The following is a 25,567-nucleotide window of genomic DNA, read 5'->3' as shown; positions in this document are numbered from 1 at the left end:
ATATTATACTTGAATTTAACTAACAGCTTTGTTAGGCACTTGGCTTCTCACAGGTCTTCCTGTGTTGTTACTCTGGGTATAGTTGGTGAAGAGGGTCATTAACAACTCTTTACTCCATCTCGTTAGGGGACAGTAAGGGAAACTTTTAGTGTCTATATGAACCCTACGTGGGCAGCATAAGAAGTCATGAACCTTCACAAGGGTAAAAGAGTTAACCTATTAACCTTAGTAGGAACAGCTCATACTGTCCTCATAAGCTGTAATAGCAGCAGCGTATGGAGGACATATGAACCTAAGGTAGCAGCATAACAATGAACCTACACAAGAGCAACATCAGAAGTATGTACAGTTGAAGTCGGAAGTTTACATACATTTAGGTTGGAGTCATTAAAACTTGTTTTTCAAACATTCCACAAATTTCTTGTTAACAAACTATAGTTTTGCCAAGTCGGTTAAGGACATCTACTTTGTGAATGACACAAGTCATTTTTCCAACAATTGATTACAGACATTAATTCACTGTATCCCAATTCCAATGGGTCAGAGGTTTACATACACTAAGTTGACTGTGCCTTTAAACAGCTTGGAAAATTCAAGAAAATTATGTCCTGGCTTTAGAAGCTTTTGATTGGCTAATTGACATAATTTGAGTCAATTGGAGGTGTACCTGTGGATGTATCAAATTAAATCAGCCAAGACCTCAGAAAATAAATGGTAGACCTCCACTAGTCTGGTTCATCCTTGGGAGCAATTTCCAAATGCCTGAAGGTACCATGTTCACCTGTAGAAACAATAGTACGCAAGTATAAACACCATGGGACCACGCAGCCATCATACCACTCAGGAAGGAGACGCATTCTGTCTCCTAGAGATGAACGTACTTTAGTGCGAAAAGTGCAAATCAATCCCAGAACAACAACAAAGGACCTCATGAAGATGCTGGAGGAAACAGGTATAAAAGTATCTATATCCACAGTAAAACGAGTCCTATATCGACATAACCTGAAAGGCCGCTCAGCAAGGAAGAAGCCACTGCTCCAAAACCGCCATAAAAAGCCAGACTACGGTTTGCAACTGCACATGGGGACAAAGATCGTACTTTTTGGAGAAATGTCCTCTGGTCTGATAGAACTGTTTGGCCATAACGACCATCATTATGTTTGGAGGAGAAAGGGGAGGCCTGCAAGCCAAAGAACACCATCCCAACCGTAAAGCACAGGAGTGGCAGCATCATGTTGTGGGGGTGCTTTGCTGCAGGAGGGTCTGGTGCACTTCACAAAATAGATGGCGTCATAAGGAAGAAAAATGTTGTGGATTTATTGAAGCAACATCTCAAGACATCAGTCAGGAAGTTAAAGCTTGGTCGCAAATGGGTCTTCCAAATGGACAATGACACCAAGCAAACTTCCAAGTTGTGGCAAAATGGCTTACAAACAACAAAGTCAAGGTATTTGAGTGGCTATCACAAAGTCCTGACCTCAATCCTATAGAAAATGTGTGGGTAGAACTGGAAAAGCGTGTGTGAGCAAGGACGCCTACAAACCTGACTCAGTTACACCAGCTCTGTCAGGAGGAATGGGCCAAAGTTTACCCAACTTATTGTGTAAAGCTTGTGGAAGGCTACCCGAAGCGTTTGACCCAAATTAATCAATTTAAAGGCAATGCTACCAAATACTAATTTAGTGTATGTAAACTTCTGACCCACTGGGAATGTGATGAAAGAAATAAAAGCTGAAATAAATAATTCTCTCTACTATTTTTCTGACATTTCACATTCTTAAAATAAAGTGTTGATCCTTAAGACTTAAGACAAGGAATTTTCACAAGGATTAAATGTCAGGAATTGTGAAAAACTGAGTTTAAAAGTATTTGCCTAAGGGGAATGTAAAATTCTGACTTCAACTGTACCTTCAGAAGGGCAACCGAGCTAACCTATGAGCCTTTATAAGAGCTCATATAGCCCTTATAAGTTGTAAAAGGAGCATCGCATGGAGAACACCATGTATGAGGCTGTATTAAGGTCATGTGTGCCTAGGGGAGAAGCAGTGCTCTTAGCCTGGAGGTACAGCAGGGTGATGATGTTCTATATTAAAAATAATATAATATAATTGCTTTGCACTTCTGAGGAATTGGCATTTATTCTCAAATCAATGCACAAGTCTCACAACACATCTCACATAGCACTGAGATGGAGTACTGTACACGACAACCAGGAAAGCGTGTCCGATAAAGAGTTTATGTATATTTTCTCCAGTGACCTGCGCATCTCTCATGTCCCTGCACAGCAAGAATTATGTGAACATGCTGCATGGTTATTATCTTATGGGAGATGAGAGAGAATGCATATCACTGCAGTTACACAACATCAAATCAAATGAATTTGTCACATAGGTGTAGTGAAAATGCTTGTCGCTACGAGTGTCGCAAAATGCTTGTGCTTCTAGTTCCGACCATGCAGTAATATCTAACAAGTAATATAACCTAACAATTTCACAACAACTACCTTATACACACAAGTATAAAGGAATGAATATGAATATGTACATAAAAATATATGAATGAGTTATGCCCGAACGGCATAGGCAAGATGCAGTAGATGGTATAGAGTACAGTATATACATATGAGATGAGTAATGTTGGGTTTGAAAACACTATATAAAGTGGCATTAAAGTGGCTAGTGATACAGTACATCAAGATGGCAAGATGTAGTAGTTGGTATCGAGTACAGTATATACATATGAGATGAGTAATGTAGGGTATGAAAACACTATATAAAGTGGCATTGTTTAAAGTGGCTAGTGATACATTTAATTACATCAAGATGGCAAGATGCAGTAGATGGTCTAGCGTACAGTATATACATATGAGATGAGTAATGTAGGCTATGTAAGCATTATATAAAGTGGCAAGTGATAAATGGATTACATCCATTTTCCCATTATTAAAGTGGCTAGAGTTGAGTCAGTATGTTGGCAGCAGCCACTCAATGTTAGTGATGGCTGTTTAAGTCTGATGGCCTTGAGATAGAAGCTGTGGATCTGTAAAGCTGCATCCTCTCAAATCAAGCTGTTGGAGCTGGCAACACTGTTCTAATAGGCAGGTGTGTGTGTGTGTGTGTGTGTGTGTGTGTGTGTGTGTGTGTGTGTGTGTGTGTGTGTGTGTGTGTGTGTGTGTGTGTTAGTCAGATATTGCAGTAGTTACTTCCAATAAAACGAGATATGAAACCCTGTTAGATAAATCCCATGGTGCTTGTGAGTGGTCCAATATGCAGTCCAATACTGCAGCCTTTTTTGGGAGCGCGCTCCCTTTACCCACTAGCAGCGCTCGCTCCCTGCACCTTTAAGAGTGCGTGCCTAGCTGAAGGTCACTAAACACAAAGCTCTCCCATCTCTGTGGTCCAATATAGCGCATGCGCTCTGCCTGAGGACTGCTACACAGACTGCAATATGGCGAGAATGCCTGGCAGCGCAGACTGCTCTAGTGACACAGCGGGGACAGAGCGGGAGGAGCACATGAGTTGCCCGGAGACTGAGAGGAGCGGAGATGAGGAGGATGATGAGATCCAGGAGGTACAGATCACAGGGGAGGAGTACGGAGAGGATGAACTGGAGTGGGAGGCAGAGTGCGCAGACCCCAGCAGCTGCTCCGCTATGGAGACAGAAGCGGTCCTTATGCGTAGTACGGACCAGTGCAGCGGGTTGGGACCGGGAGCGGACCCTGGACTGTTTCACATCCCCGAACTGGACTCGGATCCTGAGGGAGACCTGCAGCCGTCTGACCGCTCCAGACTGAGCGAAAACACCCGCCTGGCTACCAGGTATGCGGTACGGATCTTCCGGGAGTACCTGAGCGAGAAATCCCAAAGTCCTGACTTTGAAACTCTGGACAAGAAGGCGCTGTGCGCGGTCCTGCAGTCCTTCTACGCGGAGGCACGCTCTAAGAGCGGCCAGCTCTACAGCAAGTCTTCCCTCATTAGCATTCGGAGTTCTCTGAACCGCTACCTGAATGAGCCACCGTACTGTCGCACCCTGGATCTCACTAAAGACCCGGAGCTACGCAGCGCCAACCTGACCCTGGCCGCGGTCATCAGAAAGCTGGAGGAGCAGGGTGCTGGTCCCGTGGTGCAAAAACAGGCAATCACGCGGGTGGACCTGAGAAAACTCTACACCTCAAGTGTGTTTAACATCGATACGCCGTTCGGGCTGCTCAACAAAGTGTGGTTCGAGACATGCATGTATTTCTGTACGAGGGGGCGAGAGAATCAGCGCGAGCTGGAGGAGGATTCATTCGGCCTGGCCATAGACGAGAATGGGAGAAAGTTTATCTATTTCAAAGCACTGGGACCGTATCACAAGTCTCGTTCCGCGTGTTGGAATAAAAAGAGACCAGACCCGGATGAAGATACTTTGCCGCGCATGTATGAGACTGGAACTGAGTTTTGTCCATATGCCAGCTTTGTTAGGTATGTCTCGAAACGGAACCCAGTGTGCAAAGCATTCTTCCAACGACCACGAGACCACTGCTGCGCAAGCGACATAACATGGTATGAGAACAAAGCCATTGGTAAAAACCTGCTTGGCACTAGGATGCAGATGCTGTCGCGTGCTGCCAAACTGTCAAAGACCTACACCAACCACTGCATCGGCGCCGTTTCCATAGCAACGCTCAACAGCATTGCCGGTATAGGGTCAAAGTTGGTGTCGCTTCAGATTGCCTCGGAAACAGTTAATGGTGGCGTGCAGTCTCATCTCCAGCTCGTGATCCCGTACACCCAACAGGTCACAGACACAGTGGAACTGAAGCCGCAGAGAACAACAAGGAAAGCTCGTGCTCTCTGCGGTTTTTCGGGACCTCCTTCTCCTAAGAAGCTTTGTGTGCGTCCCGGAGAACGCGCAATGTCCCCTGTGGTCATAGTGGACGGTACAGAGCCCGTGGACAACCGACCCCAGGAGCCCCACGGTCAGCAATCCGCTCCTTTACTGACTGACGTGGTGTCTGCGCAGGTAATAGAGTTTCATACAGTGCACCGACAGAGATTATGCTTTTGCATTTTTAAATGAAATGCAGGATAACCTTACTTATAGACAGCCTCTCAAAAACGTCCTCAGATTTAATGCGGAAATTAAATGAGTGCGTAATAGGTTATGTCGCCATTTGGTCACGCAGCATTTTCTGTGTTAATGAAGTGTTTAAGTGTATAGAGTCTTACATCATTTCCAATTTACTGTGAAAGCATTGACCTGTAGGATGTGTGTGGGTTTGTATTGTGTAGGAGTGAGTTTTGTATTCTCTTTGGGTTTTCTAGGTGCTTTAGTAAAGAGGTCATGAATATTGTGCTTGCATTCCAAATGGCACCTTATTCCCTGTTGTAGTGCAACTGCATCTTGATTCAGTTTAGGAATCTAATGTTGAATTTGTTAAAGGAGAATTGCATTTGTTTTGATTAAATGTACACATTTATTGTGGAGTTGAAATGGTCGTTTTTGAAATTGTAACCTGTAGTTGTTGATTTTTGGTTGTTGGAATGTCCATGTTGAAATTGTTGTCCTCAGAGCACAATTGACAATGAGACATTGGTCTCAATGGGCTCCCCTGATTAAATAAAAGTTCAATAAAAATAGGGATTAGGGTGCCATTTGGGACGCACACTGTGAGTGCAGAGGAGAGGACAGTAGTGAGTTTTCTTTGGGACTTTGTCTGTTGCCATGGGTTACTGCACCACAGGCCCACAGTTATTAACCATGCACCACAGTGGAGCCGGCAGGGGTAGAGCCAGAGCGTGCAAGCTCTCTCTCTCTCTCACACACACACACACACACACATACATACATCTATTATACCCATTCGCCTAAAGCTCACATTTTCCTGAGACACAGGCACTATAATGAAAAAAAGTATGGCAGGCTGTCTCAAGTAAGTATCTTTCCTCCAATGACAAAATGAGTGTGTGTGTGTGTGCGTGTCCAGTCTCTTACGAGTTTCATGTTTTTGAGCCATTCCTCTAATGAGCCTGCCTGTTATGTGGTCCTGGGGAGATGGACATGTCTACTGCATTACCAACAGCTCTGCTCATCTGATTTCTGCTTTATCAGCTATATCTCTCTCTCTCTATCTCTGTATACCTACAGTATCTTACTATTTACTGTGTTCTCAGCTTTAAGAGGCAGACTCTGTCCTGCGGGCCATGGCTGTCTTTCTCCCTCACTGCACTTACCACAGTAAATGCTGACCAGTAGACTTTATAGCTTGTTAGTTTTTCTGAAGTGCAGATTTTCGTGAAGCATTTACAAGAGTTTTTAAACCCTCCTCGATTTTATTTTCTTATTTTTTTATTTAACTATTTGTTAAGAACAAATTCTTATTTTCAATGACGGCCTAGGAACAGTGGGTTAACTGCCTGTTCAGGGGCAGAACGACAGATTTGTACCTTGTCAGCTCGGGGGTTTGAACTTGCAACCTTCCGGTTACTAGTCCAACGCTAACCACTAGGCTACCCTGCCGCCCCTCGATAAGGTCACCTGTCCTCACCTGTCTCAAAACCTTACCTGTATAGCAGAGGAACAGAGGAGGCAGACTCCTATCTGTCTCTGAGCTCCTTTAACTACACTCAGATCTCTCTTCGCAACCAAAAGCTACCCCTGATATACACTCAGACTCTGAAAAGGGTAAATACACTCTTCGTCATGCAGTGCAGTGCATCATGAGTTCTGTGCTCAAAGCGTTGACGCAGTATGAATGAAGTCTCAGTCTACTACTCCTTACTAGTGTCCTGTCTCTAATTGGTCGCTCATGGAAGAACTCTGTAATGCCTCGTGTGTTTAACGGTTTACAGTATGTGTGACAAATTTTCGTTGGACATTTGTGTACATTGGACAATAAAGTATTCTTCTTATTTTTCTTCTTGTCTTCCAGGATAGCCGTAATAGCAGCATGGCCAGTAGGCCGCTGGTCTCCCAGTCCCCTGCCTCTCCACTGGGCTCTGGGGGTATCGGGGGCATCCCCACCCCCGCCCAGCTCACAAAGACCAACGCCCCTGTACACATAGATGTAGGAGGACACATGTACACCAGCAGCCTGGCTACACTCACCAAGTACCCCGAGTCACGGTAAGACACACACACACACACACATAGGGTGTTTGAGATCAACTACATTGAAGTGGATTGAACAGTCACTGATCTACAAATGACATTGCATTCCAAATAACTACTCATTATGTGATCAACATTAGCGATTCTGCACCTTGCCTTTCTCAAACTGATCCCCTTAAACATGAACATGCACACTCTGATGACAATCACAATGATGATATCACTTCCACCAGGATTGGTCGTCTATTCAACGGGACAGAGCCCATAGTGTTAGATAGTCTGAAGCAGCACTACTTCATAGACAGAGACGGCCATATATTCCGCTACATCCTCAACTTCCTGCGGACGGCCAAACTGCTCCTCCCTGACGACTTCAAAGTGAGTATCTCTGACACTGAGTGAGAGATACTGGAAAACCTCGTCCATAATTCATTTCTGACAACATAGTGTGTGAAACTTTGTGGGTTCACTTTTTAAAAGAATCTGATGTATCATTCTGTGTGTGTGTGTGTGTGTGTGTGTGTGTGTGTGTGTGTGTGTGTGTGTGTGTGTGTGTGTGTGTGTGTGTGTGTGTGTGTGTGTGTGTGTGTGTGTGTGTGTGTGTGTGTGTGTGATTGCGTGCGTGCGTGTTCCAGGAGTACTTTCTACTCTATGAGGAGGCCAGGTTCTTCAAGCTATCCCCACTACAAGCAGAATTAGAACGCTGGAGGAGTGAGCGTGAGGCCAGGAGTGTGTGGCGTGTGTGTGAGTGTGTGGTGGTGCGTGTAGCTCCAGAGCTGGGGGAGAGGATCACTCTGAGTGGAGACAGGGCTTTGATCGAGGATGTGTTTCCAGAGGTTGGGGACGTCATGTGCAACTCCATGAACGCAGGCTGGAATCATGACTCTACTCACGTCATACGCTTTCCACTCAATGGATACTGTCACCTCAACTCTGTACAGGTAACAAGACAGACACTACCCTATCAATACCACTGCTTACCATGAAAATAACTACCCAACATCCTAAAATAACAGATTACGTCACCTCAACTCACGACGAATAAGGTCACCTCAACTCATATCACATTAACCCACCTCAACTCTGTGTATGTAGCCTTAAAGACATGCTCCAGAACTTTGGCGACTACAAAGTATTTTTTATCTTTGCTCTGGATGTGTCAATGTGTAGTTCATACATGCATAATCTATGAGCAGAGTTACTGTTTTGCCTCAATTAGCCATGAAATCCCTAGTTTGAAAACAACCGTTTTTCTGGAAGCTGTGCTATGCCATTTTTTCTACATTTTCTCCCACGTGGGCCAGTCCCCTAGCAATATGAGTTCAACCAATGAGCTTCAGCCCCTCGCCATTTGAGTGACAGCTAGCAAGAGGCACATCATGCACACACAGCAGAACGATAGAGAGCACAATGACGCCGTGTACATATCTTCACATACGGTATGTGACGTAGTACGCAATGTTCTGGGAAACCTTTTGGCTTGTGAGTGTTACTTTCAGAACTACTGGCTAAAAAGTATACAAAATCTCTTTAACTCCGTACACGTAACATCACACTAACCAGTACGTACCCATGGCATAAGCATAGTACAACCTTAAATAACATCATACAGAGCCAGACCAGCCAGGGGAAAGAGAGATTAATCCTGTTTAGATATGAAAAATGTAGCCATCGGCTACCGGGTCTGCTGGAACGGTAGGAAAGAGCAACAGTCACAGAGAGAGAGGGAGGGAGAGTGAGAGTGAGAAAGAGACCGACAGAAGGAGGCAGAGAGAGAGAAAAACAGAGAGAGAGAGATGGAGGCAAACAAAGGTTTCTATTGTACTGCCTGTGACAGTCACACAGAAAGAGAAGGAGAGAGCGACAGAGTAAGAGACAGAGAGAGAGAGAGCCAGGGATGGAGGCAGACAGAGAGGATAGAGTAACAGCTGCTCCTTCAGGGCATGCTAATGGAATGTCATCTTGCAGCTATAGAGAGAATGTCTGTCTACCAAATGGCACATTATTACCTATTTAGTACACTACTTTTGACAAGGGCCTATAGTGCACTACATAGGATGCCATTTGGGACACACACAATATTATTATATATATATTTTTTTTTGCGTCTGTGTCTGCATCTGTTTGTCTGTGTTGTATGTGTGAGTTGTCATGGGAGAGGGGATGTGTGTTTTTAGATCAGGGAAGGACACATTGAGATGGCTGGCTTCTGCCTACTCAAAAACAAACTGTGACCCCATAGGGAAAAATAATATATTGGACTATATTTCAATAAAATATAAATATATTGGGAAAATGTATTTAGCAATTATATAACTAAATAAAATATACAGTATGTACGTATTTGTAAAATATATGTGTAAAATACACACTCACACCTCACAACATTCTCTATCCGATGATAAATGTTGAGTCTATATGTTACAATGGCTTGCGAAAGTATTCACCCCCTTGTCATTTTCCCGATTTTGTTGCCTTACAACCTGGAATTAAAATAGATTGTTGGGGGGTTTGTATAATGTTATTTACACAACATGCCAACCACATTGATGATTCAAAATATTTTCTCTTGTGAAACAAACAAGAAATAAGACAACTTGAGTGGGCATAACCCTAGGTCAATACTTTATAGAGCCACCTTTGCAGCAATTACAGCTGCAAGTCTCTTGGGGTATGTCTCTATAAGCGTGGCACATCTAGCCCCTGGGATTTTTGCCCATTCTTCAAGGCAAAACTGCTCCAGCTCCTTCAAGTTGGATGGGTTCCACTGTGTGTACAGCAATCTTTAAGTCATACCACAGATTCTCAATTGGATTGAGATCTGGGCTTTGACTAGGCCATTCCAAGACATTTCATTGTTTCCCCTTAAACCACTCGAGTGTTGCATTAGCAGTATGCTTAGGGTCATTATCCTGCTGGAAGGTGAACCTCTGGGCCAGTCTCAAATCTCTTGAAGACTGAAACAGGTTTCCCTCAAGAATTTCCCTGTATTTAGTGCCATCCATCATTCTTTAAATTCTGACCAGTTTCCCAGTCACTGCCGATGAAAAACATACCCACAGCATGATGCTGCCACCACCATGCTTCACTGTGGGGATGGTGTTCTCTGGTGATGAGAGGTGTTGGGTTTGCATCAGACATTTTCCTTGATGGCCAAAAAGCTCAATTTTAGTCTAATCTAACCAGAGTACCGTCTTCCATATCTTTGGGGAATCTCCCATATGCCTTTTGGTGAACACCAAACGTGTTTGTTTATTTTTTTTCTTTAAGCAATGGCTTTTTTCTTGACACTCTTCCGTAAAGCCTAGCTCTGTGGAGTGTACAGCTTGAAGTGGTCCTATGGACAGATACTCCAATCTCCGCTGTGGAGCTTTGCAGCTCCTTCAGGGTTATCTTTGGTCTCTTTGTTGCCGCTCTGATTAATGCCCTCCTTGCCTGGTCCGTGAGTTTTGGTGGGCGGTCCTCTCTTGGCAGGTTTGTTGTGGTGCCATATTCATTCATTTTTTTATAATGGATTTAATGGTGGTCCATGGGATGTTCAAAGTTTTGGATATCTTTTTATAACCCAACTCTAATCTGTACTTCTCCACAACTTTGTCCCTGACCTGTTTGGAGAGCTCATTGGTCTTCATAGTGCGGCTTGCTTGCTGGTGCCCCTTGCTCAGTGGTGTTGCAGACTCTGGGGCCTTTCAGAACAGGTGTATATATACTGAGATCATGTGACAGATCATTTGACACTTAGAATGCACACAGGGGACTTTATTTAACTAATTATGTTACTTCTGAAGATAATTGGTTGCACCAGATCTTATTTAGGTGCTTGATAGCAAAGGGGGTGAATACATATGCATGCTCCACTTTTCAATTGTTTATTTATTTTTTATATTTTTTATTTCACTTCACCAATTTGGACTATTTTGTGTATGTCCATTACATGAAATCCAATTAAAAAATCTAATTAAATTACAGGTTGTAATGCAACAAAATAGGACAAATGCCAAGGGGGTGTACCTTAAATAAGGTGTTTATTTCGAAAAGTCACTTGAACGTAGAACATATCTGTAAATATATTTTAAGATTTCCTGAGCTGTCAATCACAATTTGAAACGTTCCCAAGCCCGCCTCCAACTGACAGAGCAGCCATTGCAATTTAGAATTTTCTCTAGAAGAAGGAAAAGAGCAGGTGCCACCATCAAAAAGCTTTCTCATTGATAATGGCCTTTTATTTGATTATACGTTCATAACATTGAATTAAAATATGTTTTTAACCGGGTGGGTAACAGAGGAAGAATATAATTTCTTCAACTGCAAGCAAGAGTTTTCATAAATTTGCTAACAAAGCTACCTAGCTCCTTTTTTAGCTTGCCACCAACGTGCAGTGTGACTGCCCAAGGTAAGAATTGTTTTGAAAATTAAAGTTGATAAGAGTTGTCTTGGAATAGAGCCAAGTAGAGTTAATGTCATGTACAGTGCCTTCGGAAAGTATTCAGACCCCTTGACTTTTTCCATATTTTGTTACGTTACAGCTTTATTCTAAAATTGATTTAATTGTTTTTCTTCCTCATCGATCTACACACAATACCCCATAATGACAAAGCAAAAATAGGTTATAAGACATTTTTCCCATATTTGGAGAGTTTCTACCATTCTTTTCTGCAGATCCTCTCACACTCGGTCAGGTTGGATGGGGAGCTTTGCTGCACAGCTATTTTCAGGTCTCTCCAGAGATGTTTGACCGGGTTCAAATCCGGGCTCTGGCTGGGCCACTCAAAGACATTCAGAGACTTGTCCCGAGGCCACTCCTGCATTGTCTTGGCTGTGTGCTTAGTGTCGTTCTCCTGTTGGAAGGTGAATCTTCACCCCAGTCTGAGGTCCTGAGCGCTCTGGAGCAGGTTTTCATCAAGGATCTTGCTTATGGGGCTCCCTTGTGGCGCAGTGGTCTAAGACACTGCATCTCAGTGCAGGAGGCTTCACTGCAGTACCTGGTTTGAATCCAGGCTGCATCACATCTGGCCATGATTGGGAGTCCCATAGGGTGGCACACAATTGGCCCAGCATCATCTGGGCTTGGCCGAGGTAGGCCATCATTGTAAATAAGAATTTGTTCTTAACTGACTTGCCTGGTTAAATTAAAACATGTAAATTGCTGTACTTTGTTCTGTTCATTTTTGCCTCTATCCTGACTAGTCTCCCAGTCCCTGCTGCTGAAAAACGTCCCCACAGCATGATGCTGCCACCACCATGCTTCACTGTAGGGATGATGCCAGGTTTCCTCCAGGCGTGATGCTTGACATTCAGGCCAAATAGTTCAATTTTGTTTTCATCAGACCAGAGATTATTTTTTATCATGGTCAGAGAGTCTTTAGGTGCTTTTTGGCAAACTCCAAGTGGGCTGTCATGTGCCTTTTACTAAGGAGTGGTTTTTCGTTTGGCCACTCTACCATAACGGCCTGATTGATGGAGTGCTGCAGAGATGGTTGTCCTTCTGGAAGGATCACCCATTTCCACAGCGGTACTCTGGAGCTCTGTCAGAGTGACCGTCTGGTTCTTGGTCACCTCCTTGACCAAGGCCTTTCTCCGCCGAATGCTCAGTTTGGCCGGGCAGACAGTTCTAGGAAGAGCCTTGGTGGTTCCAAACTTCTTCCATTTAAGAATGATGGAGGCCACTGTGTTCTTGGTGACCTTCAATCCTGCAGACATTTTTTTGTACCCTTCCCCGGATCTGTGCTTCAACACAGTCCTGTCAACTGTGGGACCTTATATAGACAGGTTTGTGCCTTTCCAAATCATGTCCAATTAATTGAATTTGCCACAGGTGGACTCCAATTAAGTTGTAGGAACATCTAAATGATGATCAATGGAAACAGAATGCACAGCTCAATTTCGAGTCTCATATTTCGAGCCTCAAAGGGTCTGAATACTTTGTTTTTTATTTGTAAAACATTTGCACAAAAAAAAAACGTTTTCACTTTGGTATTGTGTGTAGATAGCTGAGTTTGAAAAAAATATATTTTAGAATAAGGCTGTAACTTAACAAAATTTTGAAAAAGTCAAAGGGTCTGAATACTTTCCTAATGCACCGTATGTATTATTTTTACATTTAATTGCCAAAGCTATTATTAAATGTTATTGGCCAACCAAGCATTGTGTTGCTTGCTAACTAGCTAGCTTAGCTGGCTTTAGTGAGGGTTGGGTGTCTCTGATACTTGCTAGATTATCTCTAGCGAAACATCCGTTATCCTTCCGGTCTGGAGCCTCAACTGCCTATGGACGGCCAATGTAAGTAGTCAATGGGAACATTTAGCTAGCTAGTTCCAATTCAATTAAAATTTGTTCATGAACATTAACCCCTTATTTATTCTTCATCTTGTGTAGAAGTGTTTCACTGACTCTCTGTCTCTAAATTATCCACAGGGTAACTTTCAGCTTGTGAGTTTGCAATGGACACTGAAGGTAAAGGAAACTGCATGGTAAGTATCAATTTGATGTTCATGAACATTAACCCCTAATTCTTCATCTTATGTGGAAGCATTTCACTGACTCTGTCTCTGCATTATCCATGGGGTAACTCTCAACTTGTGAGTCTGAAAATGTAAACTGGAGGTGAAGGTGTCACGCCCTGGTCAAAGTATTTTGTGTTCATCTTTATGTATTTGGTCAGGCCAGGGTGTGGCATGGGGTTTTTGTAATTGTGGTGTGTTTGTCTTGGGGTTTTGGTGGTGGTATTGGGATTGTAGCTTAGTGGGTTGTCTAGCAAAGTCTATGGCTGTCTGGAGTGGTTCTCAATCAGAGGCAGATGCTTATCGTTGTCTCTGATTGGGAACCATATTTAGGCAGCCATATTCTTTGAGTTTGTCGTGGGTGATTGTCCTTAGTGTCTTACTTGTACTCTCTGTTAGTTTGCACTAGATAGGCTGTTTTCGGTTTTCATTTACGTTTATTGTTTTGTAGTGTTTAGTGTTTAGTCGTATTTACGTTTTGTTTAATAAATATGGATCGCAATCGACACGCTGCAGTTTGGTCCGACTCTCCTTCATCACCACTAGAAAACCGTTACAGAATCACCCACCACCAACGGACCAAGCGGCGTGTCAACAGGCAGGAGCAGCCGAAAGAGGAGAGGCAACAAAGGCAGCAACAGCGGCGCAGAGGATTGGACATGGGACGATATATTGGATGGCAAGGGTTGCTACACATGGGAGGAGATCCTGGCGGGAAGGGATCGCCTTCCATGGGAACAGGTGGAGGCACTTAGGAGAGCAGAGGCAGCCGGAGAGAGGAGCCGGCGATACGAGGGAACACGGTTGGCAAGAAAGCCCGGGAGTCAGCCCCAAAAAATTCTTGGGGGGCTTACAGGGAGTATAGCTATGCCAGGTAGGAGACCTGCGCAAACTCCCTGTGCTTACCGGGGGCTGGAGAGACCGGGCAGGCACCGTGTTATGCTGTGGAGCGCACGGTGTCTCCAGTGCGGGTGCACAGCCCGGTTCGGTATATTCCAGCTCCGCGTATCGGCCGGGCTAGATTGAGCGTCGAGCCAAATGCCATGAAGCCGGCTCTACGCATCTGGTCCCCAGTGCGTCTCCTTGGGCCGGCTTACATGGCACCAGCCTTGCGCTCGGTGTCTCCGGTTCGCCTGCATAGCCCAGTGCAGGCTATTCCACCTCGCCGCACTGGCAGGGCAACCGGGAGCATTCAACCAGGTAAGGTTGGGCAGGCTCGGTGCTCAAGAGCTCCAGTGCGCCTGCACGGTCCGGTCTATCCAGTACCACCTCCACACCCCAGCCCTCCGGTAGCAGCTCCCCGCACCAGGCTTCCTGTGCGTGTCCTCGGTCCAGTACCACCAGTACCAGCACCACGCATCAGGCCTACAGTGCGCCTCGCCTCTCCAGCGCTGTCGGAGCCTTTCTCCTCTCCTGCGCTGCCGAAGTCTCCCGCCTATCTAGCGCTGTCGGAGCTTTTCATCTCCAGCGCTGCCGGAGTCTCCCGCCTGTTCAGCGCAGCCAGAGCTGCCAGTCTGCATGAAGCAGCCAGAGCTGTCAGTCTACATGAAGCAGCCCGCGCTGCCAGTCTGCATGAAGCAGCCAGTCTACATGGAGCAGCCAGAGCTGTCAGTCTGCATAGAGCAGCCAGAGCTGTCAGTCCGCATGGAGCAGCCAGAGCTGTCAGTCCGCATGGAGCAGCCAGAGCTGTCAGTCCGCATGGAGCAGCCAGAGCTGTCAGTCCGCATGGAGCAGCCAGAGCTGTCAGTCCGCATGGAGCAGCCAGAGCTGTCAGTCTACATGAAGCAGCCCGAGCTGCCAGTCTGCATGAAGCAGTCAGTCTACATGGAGCAGCCAGAGCTGTCAGTCCGCATGGAGCAGCCAGAGCTGTCAGTCTACATGAAGCAGCCCGAGCTGCCAGTCTGCATGAAGCAGCCAGTCTACATGGAGCAGCCAGAGCTGTCAGTCTGCATGAAGCAGCCAGAGATGTCAGTCTGCATAGAGCAGCCAGTCTGCATGGAGCAGCCAGTCTGCATGGAGCTGCCAGTCTGCATGGAGCTGCCAGTCTGCACGGAGCTGCCAGTCTGCACGGAGCTGTCAGTCTGCACGGAGCTGTCAGTCTGCACGGAGCTGTCAGTCTGTAAGGAGCTGCCAGTCTGCAAGGAGCTGCCAGTCAGCACGGAGCCGCCAGAGCGGTCAGTCTGTAAGAAGCCGCCAGAGCTGTCAGCCTATATGGGGCAGCTAGTGCCGCCAGTCTGCCCAGCACCGCCAGTCTGCCCAGCACCGCCAGTCTGCCCAGCGCCGCCAGTCTGCCCAGCGTCGCCAGTCTGCCCAGCGTCGCCAGTCTGCCCAGCGTCGCCAGTCTGCCCAGCACCGCCAGTCTGCCCAGCGCCGCCAGTCTGCCCAGCGCCGCCAGTCTGCCCAGCGCCGCCAGTCTGCCCAGCGCCGCCAGTCTGCCCAGCGCCGCCAGTCTGCCCAGCGCCACCAGTCTGCCCAGCGTCGCCAGTCTGCCCAGCGCCGCCAGTCTGCCCAGCGCCGCCAGATCTGCCAGTCTGCCCAGCGCCGCCAGATCTGCCAGTCAGCCAGACTCTTCCAGATCTGCCAGTCAACCAGACTCTTCCAGATCTGCCAGTCAGCCAGACTCTTCCAGATCTGCCAGTCAGCCAGACTCTTCCAGATCTGCCAGTCAGCCAGACCCTTCCAGATCTGCCAGTCAACCAGACTCTTCCAGATCTGCCAGTCAACCAGACTCTTCCAGATCTGCCAGTCAACCAGACTCTTCCAGATCTGCCAGTCAGCCAGGATCTGCCAGTCAGCCAGGATCTGCCAGTCAGCCAGGATCTGCTGAGACCACCAGCCAGCCAGGAGCTGGTAGATCTATTTACCGGCCTGAGCTCCTCTCACTCCTGAGCTTCCTCTCACTCCTGAGCTTCCTCTCACTCCTGAGCTTCCTCTCACTCCTGAGCTTCCTCTCACTCCTCTCACTCCTGAGCTTCCTCTCACTCCTGAGCTTCCTCTCACTCCTGAGCTTCCTCTCACTCCTGAGCTTTCTCTCACTCCTGAGCTTTCTCTCACTCCCGAGCTTCCCCTCAGTCCCGAGCTGCCTCGGTCCCGAGCTGTCCTTCAGTCCCGATCTGCTCCTCAGTCCAGTGGGGTTCTGGGTGAGGACTACTAGGCCATGGTCGGCGGCGAGGGTGGACTATCCAGGGACGAAGGGAGAGGGGACTAAGACATTAAAGGAGTGGGGTCCACGCCCCGCGCCGGAGCCGCCACCATGGACAGACGCCCACCCGGACCCTCCCTATTGTTTTGAGGTGCGTTGTAGGGGGGTTCTGTCACGCCCTGGTCAAAGTATTTTGTGTTCATCTTTATGTATTTGGTCAGGCCAGGGTGTGGCATGGGGTTTTTGTAATTGTGGTGTGTTTGTCTTGGGGTTTTGGTGGTGGTATTGGGATTGTAGCTTAGTGGGTTGTCTAGCAAAGTCTATGGCTGTCTGGAGTGGTTCTCAATCAGAGGCAGATGCTTATCGTTGTCTCTGATTGGGAACCATATTTAGCAGCCATATTCTTTGAGTTTGTCGTGGGTGATTGTCCTTAGTGTCTTACTTGTACTCTCTGTTAGTTTGCACTAGATAGGCTGTTTTCGGTTTTCATTTACGTTTATTGTTTTGTAGTGTTTAGTGTTTAGTCGTATTTACGTTTTGTTTAATAATATGGATCGCAATCGACACGCTGCAGTTTGGTCCGACTCTCCTTCATCACCACTAGAAAACCGTTACAGAAGGAATCTGCATTGTATCAATTTGATGTTCAAATACAGATGTTAACTGCACAGAGGTAATTTGTACATTATAATTTGTGTTTCAGATTCCACCTCCCAGTGACTAACATGACACAATTCAACAATGGACCAAGCTATTTGAGCAAAAAATAAAGATTATTGAAAGCACACTTTTATTTGTCAGTCATTTGTAGTTGTATTTGTATTTATTAGGGATTTCCATTAGCAGCAGCTACTCTTCCTGGGGTCCAAACACATTAGGGTACTTACATTGCATCTAAAACAAAATATAAAACATAACATTATTACACCACTACATATCTATAATACAAAATGTATAATACCAACATACAACAATATTACAATGTACGTGTGTGTACAGTGCGTATGCGTGTGTCTGTACCTTTGTGTGTGCCTCTTCAAAGTCCCTTCTGTTCCATAAGGTGTATGTTTACCAGTTTTTTAATCTGATTCTACTGCTTGCATCAGTTACCTGATGTGGAATAGAGTTCCATGTATTCATGGATCTATGTAGTACTGTACTCCTCCCATAGTCTGTTCTGGACTTGGATATTGTGAAGAAACCTCTGGTGTCATGTCTTGTGGGGTATGCATGGGTGTCCGAGCTGTGTGATTGTAGGTTAAACAGACAGCTCGGGACATTCAGCGTGTCAACACTTCTTACAAAAACAAGTAGTGATGAAGTCAATCTCGCTTCCACTTTGAGCCATGCATGCATATCATTAAACTTAGCTCCCAGTGTACTTTTAAGGGCCAACCGTGCTGCCCTGTTCTGAGCTAATTGTAATTTTCCTAAGTCCATCTTTGTGGGACCTGACCACTCTACTGAACAGTAGTCCAGGTGCGACAAAACTAGGGATTGTTGGATCTGTCTTGTTGATAGTGTTGTGAAGAAGGCACTGTAACGCTTTATTATGGACAGACTTCTCCCCGTCTTAGCTACTGTTGTATCAATATGTTTTGACCATGACAGTTTACAATCAAGGGTTAGCAGTTTCGTCACCTCAACTTGCTCAATTTCCACATTATTCATTACATGATTTAGTTGAGGTTTAGGGTTTAGTGAATGATTTGTCCCAAATAAAATGCGTTTAGTTTTTGAAATATTTAGGACTAACTTATTCCTTGCCACCCGTTCTGAAACTAACTGCAGGTCATTAAGTGTTGCAGTCATTTCAGTCGCTGTAGTAGCTGACACGTATAGTGTTGAGTCATCTGTATACATAAACACACTGGCTTTACTGAAAGCATGTCGTTAGTAAAGATTTTTTAAAGTAAGGAACCTAAACAGCTGCCTTGGGGAATTTCTGATTCTACCTGGATTATGTTGGTGAGGCTTCCATGAAAGAACACCCTCTGTGTTCTGTTAGACAGGTAACTCTTTATCCACAATATAGCAGGAGGTGTAAAGCCATAACACATACGTTTTTCCAGCAGCAGACTGATCGATATTGTCAAAAGCCGCACTGAAGTCTAACAAAACAGCACCCACAATATTTGTATCATCAATTTCTCTCAGTCATGAGTCATTCATTAAAACTACACCACAGCATGCTGTTGTGATTTAGTGCTGTACTTTGTAGTTTTATGCATTTATTTTGATAGTGAGCTACAGTATGTAATGTAAAAAGCTACATTTTCCATTCATTAAAATACATGGCAACATATATTTTTGAATATACACTGAACAAAAATATAAATTCAATATGCAACAATTTCAAAGATTTTACTGAGTTACAGTTCATATAAAGAAATCAGTCGATTGAAATAATTAGGCCTTCATCTATAGGTTACACATGACTGGGAATAAACACACTACATGACCAAAAGTATGTGGAAAAATGCTCGTAGAACATCTCCTTCCAAAATTATAGGCATTAATATGGAGTTTGTCCCCCTTTGCTGCTAATAGCCTCCACTCTTCTGGGAAGGCTTTCCACTAGATGCTGGAACATTGTTGCAGGGACTTGCTTCCATTCATCCATAAGAGCATTAGTGAGGTCTGGCACTGATGTTGGCGATTAGGCCTGGCTCGCAGTCAGTGTTCCAATTCATTCCAATGGTGTTTGATGGGGTTGAGGGCAGGGCTCTGTGCACGCCAGTCAAGTTCTTCCACACCATTATCGACAAACCATTTCTGTATGGACCTCGCTTTGTGCAAAGGGGCATTGTCATGCTCCAACAGGAAAGGGCATTCCCCAAACTGTTGCCACAAAGTTGGAAGCACATATTTGTCTAGAATGTCATTGTATGCAGTAGCGTAAAGATTTATCTTCACTGGAACTAAAGGGCCTAGCCCTACCATGAAACACAGCCCCAGACCATTATTGCTCCTCCACCAAACTTTACCGTTGGCACTATGCATTGGGGCAGGTAGCATTCCCCTGGCATCTGCCAATCCCAGATTCGTCCGTCGGACTGCCAGGTGGTGAAGCGTGATTCATCACTCCAGTTAACGCTTTTACACTACTGCAGAGTCCAATGGCAGTGAGCTTTACACCACTCCAGCTGATGCTTGGCATTGAACATGGTGATCTTAGGCTTGTGTGCTGCTGCTCGGCCATGGAAACCCATTTCATGAAGCTCCCGACTAACAGTTGTGCTAACGTTGCTTCCAGCGGCAGTTTGGAACTCGCTAGTGAGTGTCGCAACCGAGGACAGAGGATTTTTACATGCTACATGCTTCAGCACTCGGTGGTCCCGTTCTGTGAGCTTGTGTGGCCTACCACTTCATGGCTGAGCCGTTGTTTCTCCTAGACATCACAATAAAGGCACTTACGGTTGACCAAGGCAGCTCTAGCAGGGCAGAAATTTGATGAATTGACTTGTTGGAAAGGTGGCATCCTATGACGGTGCCACATTGAAAGTCACTGAGCTCTTCAGTAAGGCCATTCTACTGCCAATGTTTGTCTATCGAGATTGCATGGCTGTGTGCTCGATTTTACACACCTGTCAGCAATGGGTGTGGCTGAAATAGCCGAATCCACTCATTTGAATGGGTGTCCACATACTTTTGTATATATAGTGTATATGCATGTGTTGGTCACAAATATATTTATTTTAATTAAGGGCCTTGATCAGAAAACCAGTCATTATCTGGTGTGACCACTATTTGCCTCATGCAGCACGACACATCACCTTCACATAGAGTTGATCAGGCTATTGATTGTGGCCTGTGGATTGTTGTCCCACTCTTCTTCAATGGCTGTGGGAAGTTGCTGGAAATTGCCGGAACTGGAACACGTTGTTGTACACGTCGATCCAGAGCATCCCAAACATGCTCAATGGGTGACATGTATGTTGATTATTTAGGCCATGGAAGAACTGCGACATTCTTAGCATCCAGGAATTGTGTACAAATACTTGTGACATGGGGCTGTGCATTATCATGCTGAATTATGAGGTGATGGTGGTGGATGAATGGCATGACAATGGGCCTCAGGATAGCCTAGTGGTTAGAGCGTTGGACTAGTAACCGGAAGGTTGCAAGTTCAAATCCCCGAGCTGACAAGGTACAAATCTGTTGTTCTTCCCCTGAACAGGCAGTTAACCCACTGTTCCTAGGCCATCATTGAAAATAAGAATTTGTTCTTAATTGACTTGCCTAGTAAAATAAAATGTAAAAAATCTTGGTATATCTGTGCATTCAAATTGCCATCGGTAATTGTGTTTGTTGTCCATAGCTTATGCCTGCCCATTCCATAACCCCACCATGGGGCACTCTGTTCACAACGTCAGCTAACCTCTCACCCACACACTACACTTTATTTGCCTGGTACAGTTGAAACCGTGATTCCTCCCTGAAGAGCACACCTCTCCAACGTGCCTTCTAACGTGAGCATTTTCCCACTAAAGTTGGCTATGATGCCGAACTGCAGTCAGGTCAAGACTCTGGTGAGGAGGACGACCACGCAGTTGAGCTTCCCTGAGACGTTTTCTGACAGTTTGTGTAGAAATTCTTCGGTTTTGCAAACCCACAGTTTCAGCTTCTGGGTGGCTGGTCTCAGATGATCCTGCAGGTGAAGAAGCCAGATGTGGAGGTCCTGGGCTGGTGTGGTTACACATGGTCTGTGGTTGTAAGGCCGGTTGGATGTACTGCCAAATTCTCTAAAATGACAATAGAGGTGGCATATAGTAGATAAATCATCATTCTCTAGCAACAATTCTGTTGGACATACCTGCAGTCAGCATGCCAATTGCACGCTCCCTCAAAACTTGAGACATCTGGGGGCTGTGGTGTGGGGGCTGTGCTTTGGCAAAGTGGGTGGGGTTATATCCTTCCTGTTTGGCCCTGTCCGGGGGTGACCTCGGATGGGGCCACAGTGTCTCCTGACCCCTCCTGTCTCAGCCTCCAGTATTTATGCTGCAGTAGTTTATGTGTCGGGGGGCTGGGGTCAGTTTGTTATATCTGGAGTACTTCTCCTGTCCTATTCGGTGTCCTGTGTGAATCTAAGTGTGCGTTCTCTAATTCTCTCCTTCTCTCTTTCTTTCTCTCTCTCGGAGGACCTGAGCCCTAGGACCTGAGCTCCAGGACTACCTGACATGATGACTCCTTGCTGTCCCCAGTCCACCTGGCCATGCTGCTGTTCCAGTTTCAACTGACCTGAGCCCTAGGACCATGCCCCAGGACTACCTGACATGATGACTCCTTGCTGTCCCCAGTCCACCTGGCCATGCTGCTGCTCCAGTTTCAACTTCCACCTGACTGTGCTGCTGCTCCAGTTTCAACTGTTCTGCCTTATTATTATTCGACCATGCTGGTCATTTATGAACATCTTGGCCATGTTCTGTTATAATCTCCACCCGGCACAGCCAGAAGAGGACTGGCCACCCCACATAGCCTGGTTCCTCTCTAGGTTTCTTCCTAGGTTTTGGCCTTTCTAGGGAGTTTTTCCTAGCCACCGTGCTTCTACACCTGCATTGCTTGCTGTTTGGGGTTTTAGGCTGGGTTTCTGTACAGCACTTTGAGATATCAGCTGATGTACGAAGGGCTATATAAATAAATTTGATTTGATTTGATTTGATCTGTGGCATTGTGTTGTGTGACAAAACTGCACATTTTAGAGTGGACTTTTTTTGTCTCCAGCACAAGGTGCACCTTTGTAATGATCATGCTGTTTAATCAGCTTCTTAAAATTCCACACCTGTCAGGTGGTGGATTATCTTATAAAAGGAGAAGTCCCTTCTACCAGGGATGTAAACAAATGAGTGCACACAACTTGAGAAAAATAAGCTTTTTGTGAGTATAACACTTTGCATGTTGTGTTTATAATTTTGGGCACTGTTTGTGCTATTGTTAGTAACACATTTGCACATTTACACACATGTTGGTTTTCTTCCACCGACTGTATTCTTGTATGACTATCAACCCTGAATCAGAGCCTTTCTGAAATTACTTCTGACCACAATGGTGTGTGTTTTTGTGTGCGGTGTCTGTAATGCATATGTGTTTGATTGGCAGGTATTGGAGAGGTTGCAGCAGAGAGGGTTCGAGATAGCAGGGGCATGTGGTGGAGGAATAGACTCCTCCCATTTCAGTGAGTACGTCCTACGCAGGGAGGGGAAGAGCAATGGACAGTGTGGCCCCACCCTCATCTGCATCAAACAGGAAGCACTGGACTAAGCCCTGCCCGGGTCAGGGGTAACAGTGGATGATTGGTCAGGAGGGGAGCTGAAAGCCATGCCTCCATCTCCAAGGGAACACCAAGAGAGTCTGACCTGACCTTTTAAATTTGTAGGGTCGTCGCTAGTTACGACAGCCACAAATTCATAAACCCCGCCTAATTCTACAATTTCTCTTAAATTATGTGATTTTAAACATAACCCTAACCTTAACCACACTGCTAACCATAAGCCTAACTCTAACCTTAAGTTAAGACAAAAAAGCACATTTTTGTTTTCATTCATTTTTACTATGTAGACCATTCTTACTTTGTGGCTGTGGTAACTAGTGTAAACCGATTTTTTTGATTCTTTTTTACATAGTCGGTGCTATGTCGGTGATGGTGATCTTACCTACACCAATAGGAGCGCAGTATAACTATGACCTCTCCGCCATGAACCATGGAAGTCACTAACCTGGCGGTACGCAGCTAGACACTAGCTAGGTTTCCATTAACTTGTACAGTCATTTTTTGTTGACATTTAGAAAGATTGCATAGGAAGTAGATGCAACAATTGCCCGTCCCAGTGCATTTACATTGAACTGTCTTGTGTTGATAAAAACAGCTAGATGTAATGAGGTTGTTGAAGGATTTTAAATTATCAATTTTGGCAAATTGTGCATTAATAAAGTGCCCACGTATCTGTTTCATGTCTCAGGTAGCTCGCAAAAGCCAGAATGGATAGATTGCAAGAATTTACTAATATTTGCCATATTTTTATCATTCTCATGTGCCTACTTATTGCCGTGGTCTGTGTCAGGGTGTAACTTGCACTAGTTAAGATTTGAAACCATTTCATGGTGAAACTTCAAGTTCCAATGTAAAGCAATTCAGGCATTGTTGAAAGTCAAAACAATACTCTACTTGCAAAGAAACAGTATTTTTTTTAGTTGGAAAAATTGATGTTGCAAGCAGTAGGCATTTAGAAATAAATGTGGAGTGGAGCTTTATAGTTACGCGATAACGTCACACGCCCAGCGTACCTTTCTGATTTTCTTTGCAATCTTAATTTATTCCATCATCATTTGTCACAATACATCCACCCCTCGAATGGAATAAATGTATTAGATCTTTCGGGGGAAAAAAGGTATCCTACAACTGCCGTTTCCATTACAGATGTCGCAATCCTTTGTTGAATAAACCTGGATCAATGGAAACTTGCCTAGTGACTGGCACCTCTCTCCCTTCGAGCAGGGACCTAGAGCACACAGAGAGCAGCAACATCAGCACCGTCATAGTACTACTCGTGTTTTCATGTAGGATTATTGTTTCATAGTGTCATAATAATTCATTGGAATTAGAATTCGTTCAGATTCTTACAATAATGTAAATAGTCATAGAAATGGGATGCGGTCATGACTGAAACTCAACAATTGAGAAACGGCACTGATGAATATGGAAGATATGCAGTTGACTGTTAAAAAGCACAAGTGCAAACAAGCACAGCCATCCTTGTCTGGGAAATCTAACCCAGCCTAAACTAAATAGATTAAAGGTCATATGTGGTTCTGAAGCTACAGTTATTATTATGAGGCACTTATGGAAGTTTTTCTTCTAGAAATGTTGTAAACCAAAAAATATGGTTTTCCCAGTTTTAAGTCTTTTAACTTTTCATGAAAATGGAATTGTGAAGAGGTTCTTCATGAGACTTCAACATTTTATATTCATCACATTGATAAAAGAGATGTGTCTTGTCAGAGATTCAATTGATGCATGTTTTATTATGATCATTACAGAGCAGCAGAGAGGATTTGAGGTCTGTATCAAAGCCGTCTCCCTTTGTTTCACTAGAGGAGAACCTGTATGGATGAATGTACCACAAAAATGTTGATAAATGTTTCATACAAAATATGTGTGTGTGTTAACTGTTATTCAGGAAACTAAATGATGAGAATATTGACTCAAATGTTTATTTTAATTAGCCCAGTTTTACTCTAGCAATCAGGTGAGAGGAACACTCCAATCACTGATCAGAGGACACTTGTAATCTGAACCTTCCATCACTGCAGACTGACGGTAGAATTGAAACCGGAAAGTTTAGGGGGAGGTTTGCATTACTTTAGATACCACCATGGTAAATATCTCACTTACTTCAGATTTTAAGAGGAAGTAGTTCATGAATATGCATGAGCAATTTATGAATCTCAATTATTCAGAATTGCTTTTGTCTTCCTGGATTTGACGAGCTGTCAGAGGAGGGAGGGGGTTGTCTTTGATCTGGAACAGCAACAGGAAGAGTGATGATCACATGATGATGCGCTTGTTAACATTACCGACGACAACAATCAATGATTTAACAATCACCTAATAAAACAGTAATCACACAAATGAAAATACCCTCACACTATTTGACCCTGCTGTAGCTGGCAGTTATTTGGAACAGTCTGCATAGCTGACCTCGATTAAAGGGCCAACACTCATTTCAGCAATCAGATCCTGCTTTAACTGGCACACTGTTGATTTGCCTAGCTTACTGTTACGTTAGAGGTCAGCAGTCATTTCAGCTAAAATAATTCTGATCCATTTTATTGT

The 25,567-nt window shown here is 44.9% G+C and overlaps 1 protein-coding gene across 1 annotated transcript; it reads left to right on the top strand.

The window, feature by feature from the left end:
* The first annotated feature begins 3,390 nt into the window (after positions 1-3,390).
* LOC112260423 lies at positions 3,391-24,870 on the top strand. Its single transcript, XM_042320796.1, has 5 exons — positions 3,391-5,004; positions 6,914-7,107; positions 7,326-7,470; positions 7,728-8,033; positions 22,834-24,870. Exons 1-5 carry the CDS (start codon positions 3,448-3,450, stop codon positions 22,993-22,995), a joined length of 2,364 nt encoding a protein of 787 aa, XP_042176730.1. The 5' UTR covers positions 3,391-3,447; the 3' UTR covers positions 22,996-24,870.
* Positions 24,871-25,567: the final 697 nt, after the last annotated feature.

The sequence above is a fragment of the Oncorhynchus tshawytscha genome, linkage group LG01 (genome assembly GCF_018296145.1).
Source record: "Oncorhynchus tshawytscha isolate Ot180627B linkage group LG01, Otsh_v2.0, whole genome shotgun sequence".
NCBI classification, from domain to species: domain Eukaryota; kingdom Metazoa; phylum Chordata; class Actinopteri; order Salmoniformes; family Salmonidae; genus Oncorhynchus; species Oncorhynchus tshawytscha.
This window is presented reverse-complemented; position numbering and strand designations above follow the sequence as displayed.